The sequence below is a fragment of the Tachypleus tridentatus genome, chromosome 8 (genome assembly GCF_004210375.1).
Source record: "Tachypleus tridentatus isolate NWPU-2018 chromosome 8, ASM421037v1, whole genome shotgun sequence".
Classification (NCBI taxonomy): Eukaryota; Metazoa; Arthropoda; class Merostomata; order Xiphosura; family Limulidae; genus Tachypleus; species Tachypleus tridentatus.
The window spans coordinates 41,855,303-41,874,212 of NC_134832.1; the positions used below are offsets into that span (position 1 = coordinate 41,855,303).

Here is an 18,910-nt window from a genome sequence, read left to right on the forward strand (position 1 = left end):
AAACTATGTGGTGGTGGCCTCAGAGACTATTTTCATGCCCCTCTGTGTGGATTCCTGTACATGGTGAGGGTACCTCCCAGGGAAGGTTCTGTTCTTTCTGATTACCTACTCTGGGATCTAAACATCCACCCATGTGTTTGCCTGCGTGGTGACCCATGAAGGGAGGAGAAGATCCTAGTGGTTGAGGGGTCCAACCCTAACACACCACTTTGGCCTTGAATTCCTGTAGATGGGCGACCTTTGGGTGGCCCCCCTTAGGTCAATCAGCTGGTCCACTTGGGCTAGAATAAACCAAGTACCAGTGTTGGAAGTTCTCAATGGGTGTTGTGGACATTGTGTCTGATGCTGGTGTTTGGGTATAGTGCTCACAAAACCCTGGCATTGCTGCAATGTCCTTGCATGACATTGTAGTGCATCCCCTCGTAGGGCTCTATGGTGGGTGGGGTCAGTGGGTATCAAAATTTTCTTTTTCCCTATGGATCCTCCTATGAAAAATTTAAGTAAAATAGTGAAAAAACAGTCAATAGGTAAGCAACCACGTTTTGAAGACTCTGTGCGGTAATCTTCAACATCTGTAACACATGTACCTCATTTTCTTATATTACATTTTATTTAAGAAAAACCTTTAGGGCAAATGTCCCCCTTTTTTATTCAGAAGGGACTAGAGGGACTTGTTGGCTCTCCAAAGTCAGTAAAGAAGCTTCGATCTGGAGACATATTGGTTGAAACATCCACATCCCAACACAGTGAACTTCTCTTGAATTCAAAGGCAATTGAGGATGTACCTATTGAGGTTACCCCTCATGCTACCTTAAATTCATCACAAGGAGTTATTGTTGAGAGGGATTTGGAGAAGGTCCTTGAGTCAGAGATTCTTGCTGGTTTCTCCACTCAAGGAGTTTCTGCAGTGAGGTGCATTTCCACTCGAAAAAATGGAGTTACACTGCCGACAAATATCCTCGTTTTGTCATTTACATCACCACGTTCACTTGCCACCATCAAGACAGGCTATCTAAATTACATGGTATGGCTGTACTTTCCAAAACCTCTCCGATGTTTCCAATGTCAGAGGTTTGGCCACTCAAAGATGTCATGTCGTGGTTCCCTGACATGTGCTCATTGTGGTGGCAAGGATCATGATGGCTATGAGTGTGACACAGACCCACATTGTATCAACTGCAATGGTTCTCACTCTTCTTACTTTCATTCTTGCCCTAAATGGTTGGAGGAAAAAGAGGTGCAGCATTTGAAAACATCAGTTATCCTGAGGCTCGGAAATTGCTGTCCACGACTTCATCTCGGACATGCTGCTGCACTTCGTTCCACAACTATAGTGGAAGTGCAGACTGATCTCTCTGTGCCTCCAAGAGAATCATTTTCAAAACAAGTGAAAAGCCTTTTGACCTCCATAGTTAAAAAGGTTGATGAATCAACTTCTACACCCATCTCTGTTTCTCCAATACATTCCAACAAACTCAAAGATCCACATCCTTTGGTTTCAAATACAGGCATTTCTTTAGATACATCTTTTTCTCCCATCCCAAGTTGCAAAACAATCATTCATTTGCATCCTCAGTCACTGGAATCTCCTTCCAACAACAAAGACCTGCCCAATCAAGACCAGGGTAGGATCCATGGAGGTCAATAGACCTCCTTCAAATAAGGACAGTAAGGAAAAAAAAGACATGGCTGTAAACAAAAGGGTTCTCCAGCCACTTGGCCTACTCATCACTAAAAATGGCCACCTTAAAACAATGGAACTGTTGAGGTTTATGTTCTAATCTGGATGACATCAAAACATTGATTGCTTCCTATCATCCTGTATGTCTTTCTTTACAAGAAACATTTCTGAAACCTGCCGATACAGTCACCTTTCGGCAGTTTTCTCTGTACAGAAATGACAGGCTGTTTAATGGACAATTACATGGAGGGGTTGTACTGTTGGTTGATTAGCATGTGCCTCCCTTGTCTTTGCCACTCGACACACACTTGGAGGCTGTAGCCATCCATGTTTCGTTGGGTCATACCATCACTGTTTGTTTTCTCTACCTGTCACCTGGAGAGACATATGATCAATCAGACCTTGATGCTCTCGTTGAACAGTTGCCATATCCCTTTTTCTAATCCTGTGGGACTTTAATAGACATCAACCCCTCTGGGGAAGTATTGTTATTAATAGGAGGGGTCGCTCTGTAGAGCATATGTGCTCTGATCACAACCTTTCTCTTTTCAATACTGGTTCTTCCACTTATTTTCACTTGCCTAGTCAGTCCTTTACTGCTATTGATCTCTCAGTTTGCTCCCCTTCATTATTCTCCCATTTTTCATGGAGGGTTGAAAATAATCCAGTAGGCAGTGATCATTTTCCTATACTTTTGTAAGAGACTGGCCGTGGTTGATGCCACCCCACCCACGTGACCTAGTGGAAGCTGCATCAGGCAGGCTGGTCCACTTTCACTGCTCTCGCAGAATTTAATCCTGCTATCTTCAGTCAGCCATCAATAGACGACTGTGTGGCAGCGGTAACTGACTGTATTATACAAGCAGCTGCTCAGTGTATTCCTAAAACCTCGATATGTTTTTCACGATATCCTCATCCATGGTGGAATCCTGCTTGCCACTTGGCAAGGAAGGCTCAAAAACGAGCCTGGGATACTTTTCGTATATATTCCACACTTTCAAACTGCTTCGCTTTCTAATGAGCCCGTGCACATGCTAGGTGGGTAAGACGTCAAAGCCAGAAAGAATCTTGGATTAAGTTCACAACTAGCATATCTTCTACCACCAGTTCCAAGGTCATATGGGACAGGATTTGAAAAGTCAGTGGGCACTACAATTTTGTCTCCCTCTCAATCTTACTCTCTGATGGCCAAGAGGTAGCTGAAGGCCGGAGCATCACTGATACTCTAGGTGAAAGCGTTTACCAGGTATCTAGCACTTCTACTTGTTCCTCCACCTTCTTGGCCATTAAGACTTGGGCAGAGCGTACACCTCTTTCCTTTCGAACTGACTATCTCTTTGACTATAATTGTCTCTTTATTCTGGTGGAACTGAAAATGTTCCTTCATCAGTCTGGCAGTACATCTTCTGGACCAGATGTTTACATTATGACATGCTGTGCCATCTGTTTTCTGCTTCTCTTGATATTCTTCACATTGTTTTAAATCGGATCTGGCAGGAGAATGTTTTTCCCAATGCCTGGTGCCAGGCTATTATCTTACATTTCTTTAAGCTTGGGAAAGATCCCAAGATTCCTTCAAACTACCATCCAGTTGCTTTGACGAGCTGTATCTGTAGGACCTTAGAGAGGATGGTTAATGCTCGTCTTGTTTGGTTCCTCGAATTAAACAACCTCCTCTTACCCACCCAGCGTGAGTTCTGACGACAGCACTCCACCAGTCCACTACCTAATTCGACTTGAAATGTCAATCAGAGAAGCCTTTCTCAAACGACAACATCTTGTATCAATATTTTTTGACATTGAGAAGGCTTATGACACAACATCGAAGTATGGCATTTTGTGAGACCTCCATATATATAGGTTACGTTGCCATTTACCCATTTTTAATAAAAATTTTTAATGGACAGGAGATTCCAAGTTTGTGTGAGTTTGACACTTTCCCGTTCTTTTGTACAGGAACTTGGGGTCCCTTAGGGCTGTGTTTTGAGTGTCACACTTTTCAGTATAAAGATTAATGCCATCACTGAACAACTCCCTCTCACTGTTGCAAACGGGCTTTATGTTGATGACTTTTACATCTCGTGTCAATCATCGAACATGAGATGTATTGAGTAGCAACTACAAACTGCTCTCAATCGTGTACTGAAGTGGACCATGGTGAATGGCTTTAATTTCTGTCTCTAAAACCATTTGCATGCACTTTTGTCACTAATGGGGTATTCACCCTGATCCTGAACTTCGTATTGATGAAGTTTCACTGCCAGTGGTCCCTGAGACCAAGTTCTTGGGGCTTATCTTTTTGACCTTTATACTACACTTAAAGCAGCTATGGGTCAAATGCACAAGAGCACTGAACATCTCTACCACCAGTTGGGGAGCGGATTGATGTTTTATGTTAAAGATATATTGTGCTCTTATTCAGTTGAAACTCAACTATGGATCAATGGTTTATGGCTCTGCCAGACCCTCAGCCATAAAGATGCTGAACCCCATTCATCATCAAGGACTTCAACTATGCACTGGGGCTTTCCACACCTCCCCAGTTCAGAGGTTATATGTAGAATCTCATGAACCTTCTCTGCACCTTCGCCGTTTGCAAATGTCTGTACTATATTCTTCGAAACTTCGTTCCTTACCATAGCATCCAACCTGGAGATGTGCTTTCCTTCCTCAGTGAGCCATACTTTTTCAGAAGAAACGATCTGTCATTGCTCCTTTGGCATTCATGTACAGATGCAATTGAATGAATTGGGTCTGTCCTTGGATAACATTGTAGAACCCACTGGTCAGCCCATCCCCCCCATGGCTTGTTACAGTCTCCAAAAGTGACCTTTCTTTAAGTCATTTGAGAAAGGCAGATACTCCTGATGGGAAGTACCGTCTTTTCTTTACTGAATATCTTTCAAACAATCTTTCCATTCCAATTTATACGGATGGTTCCAAATCAGGTAACTCTGTGGGCTCTGCCATGGTTTGTAGTGGTTCGGTGGTTGCATGCAGAATCCCGTCTACAGCTTCTGTGTTCACTGCTGAACTGTATGCCATTTCTCTTGCTCTGGATCATATTGAGCTAAGCAGTACTCCAAAACCCTATATTGAACTTTGGCCATCTAGCTTCCGTAAGGTTTGGAAGGAGGAAGTTGTTTTAACTAGACTACGCATTGATCACAGTTTTTTAACTCATTGTTTTATTTTATCTGGTAATGATGCACTAGTGTGTAGTTTGTGTAACACTCAAATCACTAAGTCACATTTTACTTTCTTGCCATCGTTACAACTCTCAATGACGGCACTATTTTAAACATGTTTTGTCCCAGGGTTTGTCTGTAACATTGGACAGTGTTATTGGTGATGGTGACACTGTTCATCTTGATAAAGTTTTTAGTTTTTTAATGGCCATTAATCTTTTTAATGTCATTTAAGTGTTTGATATTTATTCATTACACATTTTTAATTGTGGTTCCCTTTTAAGGGTCTCAATCTCTTCTTCGATTTGAAATTGGAAAACGGCCATGACATTAATTAACTCGACACCAGGACTGAAAAGACCAACTTCAGGTGACTAACGCTGCTGTTTGAACTACCCGTTAGTCATCCTGGCGAGTTATTATTACAATTTTGCTGCATGTCTGTTAAAACTTTTATTACTTTTCCTTTTGATAATGGCTGTGATGATACATAACCCGGAACCAGGACTGGAATTTCCAACTTCAGGTGACTGACAGTGGTTCTTGTACTTACCTGTTAGTCTTCCTGGTGGTTTCTGATCATTACCATTGTGATACAGAAAGTCCTTTACAACTTCTCTTACTCTGCTTTCTCTCTTAACATTGTAGACTTGGTGTCAGCATTGGTTTTATGCTTTTTCTGTTTTTCAATGCTGTTTTGTTTTACCTTCATTTCCTTTTATGAATTTTACTACATTTACTTTATTTTTACCTTTTTCCGGACATTTGTCGCAGATAGCCTAGCTGCCTTGTGTCATAAAACACTAAATCAACCAACCAACTATTTTCCTGCTGTACATTCAGGCCAAAGACACCAATTTAGTAATTTTTGGCAAATTAGATGAAAAATTGGTCTGAACTTGAAAAGACTGGCTTTTTTTTTTTTGTAATGTGTGATCAAGAGGGCTGTTATAAATGAAAACAATCTCTCTTTCTTCACTTTTGATAAAAAATAGTATACAAAGAAGACCTAAGGCAAATAAATATATTAACATGTAAATAAAGAACTAAATCAGTTGGAGCCATTTTCATCTGAGTAACACTGGTTACTCTCCTAGCTTTTATATGAAGGTGAAGGAATGTTACTGTTAGTTGAAGGAAGTACATACATTTTGATAGAAAAGTACTGACATTTACCAAAAATATTTCAATTAAATCGTGTCTTATTTTGTGTCATAGTAATGCATATGTAAATATTATAAATTGTGATATTTCCAACTTCCATTTATTAACATTCTTTTTATTAAATTCATTACATTAGTAACTATCAGAAGTTACAATGGAAGTATTTAAATGAGATGAATTTTTCATAAAGGTTCAAAGGGAAGGTAGTAAAAAATTGGGAGAATATTCATAGGGATACAAACAATATGTTTGTATTTTTATAAGCTATGGTTACTAGATCCACCGAAACTCCTAAACATTTTTAAAGTTTTATTGTAATAACTGAAACTGTTATGGATACAGAAGTATATAAGACCAACTTTAGATGATGAAAAAAATATATTTTCCATTTTTCTTCCATTAACAGGACATACCCAGTCTTGGGGTAAAGGACAGCCTGGCCTCTTAACACCATGCTATAGTGAAGGAAAGCCTAATGGAAATTTTGGACCCATTAACCCTATTTTGCAGAGCTCTTATGACTTCTTGACTGAATTTTTTGGTGAAATAACTAAAGTATTTCCTGACAACTATGTTCACTTGGGGGGAGATGAGGTTGATTTCAGCTGTTGGTAAGAATATCGTTGATATTCACAAAACCTTTCTGAAGTATCAAACCCAGATCTTTATATGAACAAATTGATTTTTTTCAAAATAACAAGTGTGTTTTTAGTTCAGAATTTACTTTTAAGCCACTACATTAGATTCATTGATTAGGATGAGGAAAATATCATATGCAGTCGGTAAATATTTACTGTGCCCACAGTGTGGCTGTGTTGTTGTTGTACATGTGACGACTAATGCAAACTTGAATAACTTTCAGGAAAAGTAATCCCAATATAACCGACTTCATGAAGAAGCATGCATTTGGTAGTGATTATTCCAAGTTGGAAGGATACTATGAGCAAAAGTAAGAATGTGTTTTGCAACTAAAATTTTTTCTCACCGTGATGCTTAATTTCCTGAAAATATGTGTATATTTTCACCCATTGTGAACACATGCTTAATATATCATTTGCTGTTACATAAAACCCTATCTCACACACACACACACACACACACACACACACACACACACACACATAAACACACACACACGGTTTGCTTTTGTTGTCTAGTCAAAGTAACAGTTCGTGAGGTAAGCCTAAAGTTTCAAGCCAAATTTGTCAATGTTTTAGTTGTTTGATTTTGTACAGGTAGAGTGTTAATGCTGTGAATGTCCAATACATCACATGTCATACTAAAGACTTGTCATATTTATGTAAAATAGTTGTCAGTTGCTATAAAAATATTTCTTTAGCTTTAGATATCATCAATCTTAGTAAACCTAGCTTGCTCACTTGTCTAGTTTAAGGTGCATATACTAGAATTTAAATGTTGTAGATGAATTCACTGAAACGTTTTAGGCAATATTGATTTTACTGATTCTGTTCATTATCTTAGTCTCTATTATGTCACCTTTTTGTGACAGTAAAACCTGGTTAATCAAGTTATATGTAGAATATGTTAATATTTCCATGAGTTATGAGTTCACTTCTCATCAAGAATAAATACTAATGCTATACACTCATGGAATCAGTGATGCTGTTTGATTCATGATGATACAAGAGTGTCATTTAAGGAGTCCATCAGAGTGAGCTTAGTTCAGGAAGAAATTGATATAAAATAGAAATTGGATTCAAGTTTTCTAAAGATCATTAATTAAAGGAAGTGTGTGGGTTATTTATGAGGCACTTCAACTGTCATCAGCAGATCAGACAATGACAATGACCTCAAAAACCAATTTATTAGGATCATGCAGCTCTTTCATCATGCCCACCTAATTCTGATCAGTGATATTCTTTCAGTAGTGAGCAAGGTTTGGGTTTGAAATTAACAATAGCTAAATGGCATGAAGCCAGTGTATTTTACTGTTTAGCCAGCTAGTAGCTGAAAAAGATCACTGGCAGTTTTCACTAGTTGATAATCTAGAAAAAGTTATGAATATTTACACCAGCTGTGAATGATGGTCAAAAATAACATTACAAAAGCTGTCTCCAATCACAAAATTTATGGTAAAAAACCATACTGTGATAATTAATCAAGTCTTTTTCAGGTGGCTTGTTGCACATAGTTCTTGAGCATCTTTCAGTGGTTTTAATTCATTGTAATCTGACAGAAATTGTTCATTATGTCTTTAATAACTGATCATCTGTCTCTCCTTGATCATCAGAAACATAATTATTTCTTTATTAATTTATCATATGTATATGAATTGAAAAGTTTTCAATTTCACACTACTTATTGCAATTAATTTTTCAGCTCCAATAAATCACCAGGTTTGTCAGAAGTTTTACTTGAAATCTTTAGATGTCTACTCTGAAGGTAAATGTATAATAATGTCTCTACCATAATAGATTTTTAGATTTTAGACATGGCAATTCTCACTCAAGTCATCAAAGGAACCAATGTGGTCTTACCAGCATCCTCTGAGCCCTGATGTGGCATGATCTTGCTCAAGCTGTTGCCATCTGCCAATAGTACCAGCAATAGGTTATCAAAACTACTGGTGCATTTTTTGTGTTAAGCTATGTGAACACAATAAATTTTATTGAAATATTGTTCTTTATGCAAACTCAAGTTACTATGTTCATATGAGCAGTTGTTATGTATAAGGTGAAATTACCATATATGGTAAAAACTTAATAGAAGAAACCAAGATTTACTATTTTGAAGTATATATAGCTGAAAGTCTTCAATATGGCATAAACTAACCTTACAAATATTAAATTCACCAAATCTGACGACAGGAGTTTGTCTTGACTGTAATGGTAAAGGTTTGAAGATGGGTTCATTGATGGTTCCTTGATTCCAACTTTGTCCCACCCCCGTTGTAGAAAAGTTCCTCTAGATGCCCATGTTTGGTTTAGCAGGAGAACCACCTATTATATTATACAGGCCATACCTTCTTTTTCAAGACCTGCAATGCTCAAATCAATGGTTTGGAGTTTTTTTTTTTTGCTAGAATAGATTATTTATATCCTGACATATTTCTTTTCCTGATAGAGGTTAAACGTTTTTTTTACATTCCAAATTATAGTGATCAGTTTTTGCTGTTTGTGATATTGATCAGAATGTCAATGTCAGAGTTTGATCTTGCTATCAAATACTATACAAAACTATAATTCTTTAATAAAGGACAACATTAAAGAGTGAGTTGTTTAGTTGTTGAATTTTTCAAAGTATTGTCTATTTCATAATTTGAAATTTTGATGTTAGCCTGGATTATAATGAAATACAAGTTTTTTTTGACAACAGTATCAAGAGTAACATTGAGGTTGATAATGTGATAAAAATATTTATAGATAATTTGTTAAAAATTGAATTTGAAGTATTGATGGTACTTTCACTTTATCCTACAATTAAGTTTTTGAGGGCCAATAAGTGGACTTAATTAATATTATTAATTTCAGATAAATTTGAGATAACATATTTGTACCATTGCATAAGAGACAAGGAACTACAACTGTTTGGATTAAACTGAAATAATTTGTAATAAATGCACTTTGCATTATGGTGAACTAAAGTGAAAGTAACAAACTAAGTAATTTTTTACTTGATTTTTTGCAACAGACTGGTTAATATTCTTCAGTCTCTAAAAAAGAGCTACACTATTTGGCAGGAAGTTTTAGACAATGGTGTTAAGGTAAGTTAGCAAACATTATGTCTTCTGTACTAAACATTATCTGTTTTCAAACTAACCTTTTTAATGCATAAGGTGTCTCCACAAGAAAATTAAAATTGGAAACATTACCTTATGAAGATTAAACTTAATTAAATCAGTTTAAAAAGAAATGTTTGCTCTTTTTATTTTAAGTTTATAGTAGTGATACCATATGTAAGAACTGTTATGGACAGATGTGATTGGGCTGTACTTGTCAGACTGCATATATTTCATTTGCTTTTTTGTCATTCCAAAATGTTGAAAAAATAGACATTATACAGTCTGTTCTTTCAACAGCATTTTTAAAACAATCTCATTAAGGATAGATACCTACATGAATAAAATTTATCTCATAGTGAAACTTAATTGGACAGATTTTTAGAGGTGCTACTTTTGAACTTAGACATTTCTTGGAAGGTGGTCATTTGTAGTTATGTTCTACAGTTTGCTAAAAACCTTCACCATTTTAGGGATTTTTTCTAAGTAAAAGATATAATAATAATAAGAGAAGAAGCTGCCAGTTTGTCTATGTCTATAACAGTAAATTTATGAGGATGTGAACTTTAACGTTTTAGAATTCAGTGGTTCCCAACCTTTTTTATGCCCCGCACCCTGAAAAAATGTTAATGTTCTTGCACCCCTCACAGTAATTATTTATTTAAGAATAAAGGTGAAGGTGGCCAAAACAAATTTTTATAATTATTTTTTAATGATATATAAACAAAAACAAATCATTTGAAAAAGGAAAAATGTTATCTCGCACCCCTGGTTAGGAACCACTGTTTTAGATTATTATGGGAGAGTTGTGACATTATAGCCCAATGTTACACGGAAGAACTTGTTTACTGCAACACCTGTTTCAGTGATAGCTCCTGGATCATGCATGTCATTGTTCTTAAAAGTGTAAGACATTCTTAGATGGATGGTTAAATTAACAAAGAAATTTAAGTTATTTTTGTATTTTGTCCTGTTTCTATATTTAAAAGTTCAGATTACTAAACAAAATCTTCTGGATAGATCACTTAAGAGTTAGTCATTGCATTTGTAATTTTGCTGTTTTAGTCAAATTGGTCATTTCCACACACACTTTTATAGGCTGAACTCTCTATCGTTGGCCATGTTTTATTGATTTTTATATACAGATATGAATGTCATCTCACTTTCTCTAATAGCAATCATAGTTATAATGGCAAGTTTGCACAAGTCAGATTTCTTCTAATGATTTTCATATGGCAGTAGTTTATCTACTGATAAAATGATGTGGGTCTAAACTTTTGTTACGTGTTTTGTTGACAGCATGAATAAACTTTCTTTCATAAGGAGAGAACAGATGGATTTAGGGATATGATTTTGCAATGAAAACAACAACTTATGGCTTCTGGTCTTACTATTCCTTGCTTTTTTTTTTTTTATCTTGCTGGGAGGAGACATACTTTAGACCACATCTAATTTGGTTCTGTGTCTAAGTGGAAACTGGGAGAAAGAATAAAAGAAAGACTTGTAATGAAAATATGCTTAATTCCAAATAATTATGAATTGCTATATATTGCAAAAAGGCTGCTACTGATAAGTGTTTACTCTGTCAATTGCTTTGAAACATTTTTTTTCATATATTTTTTTAGCTTTTCAAATTAATGCATCTCCTTTCTGAATAGCTTTCATTTATGGCTAAGACACTTGTACAGTTATATAAATGTTAGGTCAGTTTAGACTAATGTAGTCTTAGTAATTAGTTCTAACTATGAGATGTTGTTTTCCATGCAGAATATGTTAATGGAACATAATTAACTGATTTATTATTATGAATATCTTCTATATATAAGTAAACTGTATAGTCCAACTAATGTTAGAATCAAATAAAACACTTACCATTCATGTTACTTACTAGGATTTTTACTGGAAGTCTAAGGTATTAGTTACTAAGGGGTGGTATGGAAGGATGGAATGCCAGTTACATGATAAACCAGTTTAGTGACTGCATTTGATAAATTTGTCTGATTGTTATCTTTACTGATAATGATGTTTTTGTGACCTCAAATTAAGGCCTTCTTCAGAGAAATGGACTTTCTTTCAGGTTGATCCCAATACTGTTGTCCATGTCTGGAAAGATCCACAGGTGCAGGAGTTGCAGAAAGTCACATCCATGGGTTATAAGACACTTCTGTCCACCTGTTGGTATCTGAATTACATCAGCTATGGAAAAGACTGGCCAAAATACTATACTTGTGATCCTCAGGAATTCAATGGTACTTTAAAAACTGTTTTATGACTTCTGAACAGATTACATCACACTCATACAGTCATTGAGAGCAGAAATCAAATTGGTTTTTGTGGGATGCTGTTGTCAAATTTTTTGAAGTACAAAATATTAAAACTATGTAATAATTCCATTATAGTTGTTGATTGATACAAAGATACCTTTTTTTTGTATAATTATAATAACTCCATTATAGTTGTTGGTTGACATAAGATACTTTTTTATAGTTATGTAATAACACCATTATAGTTGTTGGTGGGTATAAGATACTTTTTTTTATAATTATATAATAACACCATTATAGTTGTTGGTGGATATAAGATACTTTTTTTTATAATTATGTAATAACTCCATTATAGTTGTTGGTTGATATAAGATACTTTTTTTATAGTTATGTAATAAATCCATTATAGTTGTTGGTTGATATAAGATACTTTTTTTATAGTTATGTAATAAATCCATTATAGTTGTTGGTTGATATAAGATACTTTTTTATAGTTATGTAATAAATCCATTATAGTTGGTTGATATAATATTTTTTTTATAGTTATGTAATAAATCCATTATAGTTGGTTGAAATAATAATTTAATTTAATAATTATTCAAAACGAAGAAGTTCATGAAATCAAGAATCGATAAATTAAGGTTTTTTTTTCAAATGAAGAAACAAAAACAGAGGAAATCTCAATTAAAGGTTTACATTGTCATAATACTTGTTAGTAAAATGTATGCTTACACACGTGATACTTGTTAATGAAATGAATTCTCACACATCATTACATGATACTTATTAGTAACATATATGCTGATACACCATTACGTAATACTGGTTAATAAAATGCATGCTTACATTTATATGTAACATATAAAAGACTTGTTTAAGTGAAAGTTATTTTTTTAATCTGTACATTTCTCCTTAAGGTACTGAATATCAGAAGAGTTTGATCATGGGAGGAGAAGTCTGCATGTGGGGAGAGTTTGTAGATGGAACAAATCTAATATCTCGTACCTGGTAGGTCACTGAATTCATGTTCTTAAACTCTTGTCAAAGATTACATTATTCTATGTTTGTTTTTTTTTTGTTAAATATAGCACCAAACAATCGAAGAGGATTAATTTCTTAACACTATATACGTTAGTGAGTAGAAAATTACATGTGGTAGAATACAGGATTTCCATGATTCTCTTATATTTGTAATGAATTATGATGTAAAGGTGTTTAAACCCTGCCTATGTGAAAATTAGAACTCTCAAAACAAACTTGCCTGACCTTCAAGTAATTACTAGTTTTTGTTTGTGTAGTGTTAAAAATTAAAAATAAAGTGAGTGGAAAACTTCGTAGCTCCAAGTATATAATATAAAAGTATTTTCTAGAACCAGTTGAAAGAAACTGAACTTAAAACATGTTGAGATAAAAAACTGTGATCATTTTTGTTTTTTAAAGGCCCAGAGCTGCAGCAGTTGCAGAACGTCTTTGGAGTGTGGCAGATCTTAAAGATGTAAACAAAGCAACACCACGTTTTGAAGAACATCGTTGCCGAATGTTGAAGTAAGAATTCAAATATCATTGCATATTTTACAACATAGTGTATATAATTGTAAATAGGTTCTTTATGTTTACAGAGTGTTTAAAACAAAAGGAAATAATTTATCAAAAACATTTAATTTATACTTTTTGACTAAAGTATGTGTAATTTTTATTAATATTTTAAATTGTATTACTGTCCTATGCTTTAATTAATCCTTTCTTAGACTGGTGAGTACCTCGTGCATTAATCTTACACCTCCTCTCACATAAAGAGCTATTCTCATTCAATTCTGTTCTCTGTGTGCAAAACTTCTTGCTTGTCACAAGTTTGAGTTCCCACATACCCCATGATTGTATTAATTCAACTTCATCTTGCATGCAAATCATCTTATGACAATCCTCCACCAATAGGAATGTGAGACACCTAATAAATATATTTCCCTCTATTTGATTATACCAAACTATCACTTCTCATGTGGCAATGCTATCATCAAGATGGGTTTTGTTTATCTCTTCATCTTTTTTCTTTTTCATTTCATGCAAAATGGAGATATTTTCTATTTTCTTTCTGCTTCATGTTTCTGGGTTTACATGATAACTCTATTGTTATTCATATTTTGTGGGGTTTTCACTGCAAATATGTCATCATCTACTTCTAGCACAATTACTCAGGCTTCATATCGCAGTACTCAACTGACGAATTGCCCACGTTAATGCATTGGGAGATTGATCATCATATGACTTGACTTTTGTTGGTCATAGAGTTTGGGATGCCACACATTTGGAATTATTTGCAGCTATTTAGTTTCAATAAAGTACATTTAGTTCGATTTGTACGTAATACTTGTAAGGAGAGCATTTGGTTATTAATGTTTAGTGATATTCTTTGTGCTACAATGTTAGATTAGGCTTAACATGAATCTTTGTAACTTTAGATTCACCTGCCATTTAAATTACTAGTAAATCATGATTTAGGTTAAATACATTGTTTCTTCAACAAATACTATCAACTGAATTTTTTTTTTGTAAATACACACTTATTATCTTTAAAATGCAATAACTTTTTATTTTCTCAATTAATTATACTTTATACTTGTTACAATTAATTTGTGACGACTCCTGGATCTGGGATCAACTCGATATGGTTCATTTTCCTACTCAAACTGTCAAACTCATTTGGGATAATATCTGTTCTGGCTCTTTTTCTCCACTTGATTCCCCTTAGTGTGGATTCCTGTATGTGATGAGAGGACCTCCCTTAAAAGGTTCTGCCTTTTCAGGTTACCTCCTCTGGAATATGAACATCCATAATATATTAGCAGTGCATGACAACCTGTAAAGGGGAGAAGAAGATCCTGGTGGTTGAAGGGTCCAACCCCAACACACTACTTTGGCCTTGGGGTGCTCCTGCCCCAGGGTCATTCGGCTGGTTCAGTTGAGCTATTGTCAACCAAATACCAGTGTTGGGCATTCTCCCTTAAAATCCTATGTCTGTGTTCCCTTTTTCCACACTGGGCATTGATTATGCCTGGTACAGAAGTTGTACAGTTCTGCACATATAATTCTCTACTACAAGGATCTCCCCTTTTAGGGTATTCTTTGGATTCATTCAAAGAATATTTCTTTTCTTCTCTAGCACTGGTCTCTACACCTATTCACTGTGGTATTCTAGCCATTTATGTGAACAGAAGTAATGTACCATGTCAGAAGTTATGATTTTTCTCTATTGAAAGTGTATTTGTGATTGGTACTGACCTCTTCTCACTCTTTTCTTTCTTTCTTTTATCACTGAAAACTGGTACTTACATTTTCTGCCGAAATTTGAAGTGCTAGTTTGGTAGAATCAAATAGAGAGATCACATGTGTCGGAAAGATGTCACACTAATTGGTGAAGAGCTGCAGCATGGTGATTTATATGCAAGAATCACTCAAACCATGCTGATTGTGGAGTACATAGGAGTTCAATGTTTGTGTCATGTAAATAAAAGTATTGTATTTAGAAGGCAGCACTGAACAAGAATGTAAGAGGATGTAAGAACCTAATATAAATACATTTTTATTATTGGAAAATGATAAGTTTCAAACTTAAATAAAAAGTAATAATTCTGACTGTATTAGAGCATTTTTTTTACTCGCAAATATTTTAAAAATAATATTTTGTCATTATTTAATGAAGTTAAGTGTCTTAAATATGGTGTTTTTAAATATCAAGTTATGGGTGAGAATCAATGTTTGTAATTTATAATAGCAGTTCAGGTAAAATTAAATATTTTTTTAGTATGCTGTGCAGATAATATTACATGATTTTTATTGTATTTATACTTATTAAAAATACAAAATCATACTGATTATTTCTCAATGATTAATTTTTTGTAAAGTCTTATTTTCACAGTTTCTGCACTGGAAATCTGAACTGTTCTGAAAACTGTGCTGTTAAGTTTTTAAATCCATGAGCACAATCATACTCATCTGATTAAACAGATAAGAATTTTATTTTTTAATTGTCATTCATGCTTTAGCACTTGTGGCTTGCTTTTAGAATGGTAGGTGATTCCAAAAGGATGTATTAAACTACAAGAGGGTATCTCAAGACATTTCTTATGATATTCTGATTAACAGTTATTTTCAGTTCAAAAACAAAAACTTAATAAACAAAATGAAGGTGTTGCTATGGGAAACAACATAGCTATAATTTTTAGGCACTTGTTAGAGGTAATAGGTACAGTTACGCAATGTAAATTTGAAACCAGCCAGACACCCATATGAATTTTTTTCTATTGGTGACATCTTTGTTTTTTTCTTAAATAGTTTCACCTCTTATATTAAGTTTATTAAATCCGTACTTACCCTTATGTATTCTGAAACTCCTATACAAAACCTGTTATCCTACATGCTGAGACTTGTTAGCCTTCTGTTAAATGTGAAATTATTGTTGGACAATTTGAATAAAGCTTGTCACACTACACAAGGAAAAGTAGCTATCAGAGAACATTTGTTAAAAAACTTGTTACCTTTTTAACTATTTTAAAGTTTATTAATCAGTATTATTCTACTAACAACTGCTCAAAGGTTTTAAAGAAAACAGTGTACCACTAGGGGTCATACTGTACTAAGATGATACTATCTGCTTGGAACTGTAATGCTATTAGAAAATCAAGCCTAAAACTAGTTAAAAACCCTGAAAAAAATTTATAATGGCTCCTTGTTTGCTCTACTGTTAAACCTCACTTGATTTGTACTCGGAACAAATATTATACAAAAGTGACTGGTTTGATGAAGTTTGTTCCATAATAAAAGTGATAGAATGTGTACAGTGCCTTTTTGTGTACATATATTGGAGAAACTAGCTATTCCTTACCTGAAGGATTTTCCAAACATATTCAATAAATTAAAAATATTATGCAGATTGAATCAACATCTGAACATTTTATTCAACCTGATGCATTAGCAACAAGATAACCGTATGAAACTTGAAATTTTTAATGGAATATGAGAAAAGAAATATTATATATATAGAAGCTCTTTGGATTGAGGATACATTTTTTTTTTATATATTTCCAAATATATATAATGCTTCATGGTAAGAATTAATAAGTGATACAATTGACATTGAAGCCTTAACTGTTTGCTGTTTATTTTGCCTTTTTATACAGCTGTTTAATAATTTTGAAAATTTTCTAATATTAAAATAAATGTATTAGTTTATAGTTTACTATTAATTATAAACATTTTCACATAACCTTTAATTTCAATAATTTCTCAGAATAATATATCCATTTATCATTCAAGTTATTTCTTCTCCTGTAATATCTCTTTCCTTTCATACATTTTTGTATCATGTTCCATTGTCTCATGTGGGTTTATTTATTAAAGTACTATGTTCTTTTCTATAACTTATTTGAATCATAGATATGAAAACTGTATATGCTTAAATTTTGATGGAAACAGAAGCCTATTCTTGCATATTTTTAAAAAAAAACATCAGTAAACAGTATTTTTCTTAGGTTTGTGCTCATCTTGTTACTGATGGAGACTGCTGTACTAATTATTATATTATCTAATAAATAAATGTTTCAACTCTGTGAAAGTTCCCAAAAACCTGTTTAACGAGTTACATCCTATCAAAAGTCATCTGTTGCTATCAAAAGGTTTTTAGATTAAGTCAAGCTATGTATAATAAAACATCACAGCAATTTTTACAGTTTGTTCATGACCTGAAAGCTTTCCTCAGTCATAACTTATATCATTATAACTCATCTTCAGTTATATAAGTTGTTATACAATTATAACAAACTTTTTTAAAAACTAAAATACATAAAAGTGTGTTACTTTAACAGGCGTGGACTTCGTGTACAGCCTGGAAATGGCCCAAGTTTCTGTGAGTGCGACTTTGCTGTGTTGTAACAATGTCATAATCTACTGTGACGAGATCTAAGAGCTGCATATGATGAAATTAAAGATTTATGTAATTCTGGTCTATGTGTATAACCAATTTCAATAAGTGAATTATGTCATATGAGGATTTAAAACAGTTTGTCATGATTAATGTGGACTTCTCTCTTTTAGTTAACTTTGTTTTTGTTTGTCTTCATTCATGTATATGTAATAGTATATAAAACAAATTGAAATTATGTAAATTTAATACTCGGGCATAATAGTGTTTTAAAATCTGATGTTGAATTATCAGTGAAATATATGAGTAATACATATAAGTGTATTTATATGTGTGAGTGATAAATAAAACTTTAAAAGGAAGGGTGTAGAGACATTTAAATAACGTGAAACTAGATACTGATTATTTTTATAATTGATTTTAATGTTGTTAGAATATGAATCTTTCAATATATATATTTTAAATTATAGTACATAATGGATACAAAATTCAGAGTAATAGTATAAGGGGTATAGACACAGTATTCAACATTTTATTAATTTACAACCACTATAGACAAATTATTCAATATCACAGCTTATTACTAACTTTTACAATATCAATGGGCACAATGTTGAATATCATTTGTTCTTTACAAAAACTATAGACACAGTATTCTACAATGTTTTAGATACAATGGTGTAACAGAAACTGTAAGTACAGTATTCTACAATGTTTTAGATACAATGGTATAACAACAACTACAGACAGTGTGTATCTTTTGTGATAGCTATAGAAGACTATAAAGCAATGAAGTATATTAAAGAAGCATAGAAAGATTATAGGTATTGAATCTTTAGATATTGTAGTGTGGTAGCTGCAGAGCATTTTAAAGACTGTAACAGTGAATGTTCAGATATTCTAATATACTAGTTACAGACCACTAAACGTAACAGTAAATGTTTGGATATTCTGATA

The 18,910-nt window shown here is 33.8% G+C and overlaps 1 protein-coding gene across 5 annotated transcripts in view; it reads left to right on the forward strand.

The window, feature by feature from the left end:
* LOC143222266 (beta-hexosaminidase subunit alpha-like) overlaps positions 1 to 18,315 on the forward strand; it is a 31,874-nt gene extending 13,559 nt beyond the window's left edge. For all 5 annotated transcript variants that reach the window (XM_076448527.1, XM_076448526.1, XM_076448529.1 and 2 more), the window contains exons 8-14: positions 6,440 to 6,644; positions 6,896 to 6,982; positions 9,685 to 9,757; positions 11,850 to 12,021; positions 12,954 to 13,044; positions 13,477 to 13,581; positions 17,898 to 18,315. In XM_076448527.1, the coding sequence (XP_076304642.1) occupies positions 6,440 to 6,644; positions 6,896 to 6,982; positions 9,685 to 9,757; positions 11,850 to 12,021; positions 12,954 to 13,044; positions 13,477 to 13,581; positions 17,898 to 17,964 (800 nt within the window). In that variant the 3' untranslated portion in view covers positions 17,965 to 18,315. The remainder of the gene's footprint in view (positions 1 to 6,439; positions 6,645 to 6,895; positions 6,983 to 9,684; positions 9,758 to 11,849; positions 12,022 to 12,953; positions 13,045 to 13,476; positions 13,582 to 17,897) is intronic.
* Positions 18,316 to 18,910: the final 595 nt, after the last annotated feature.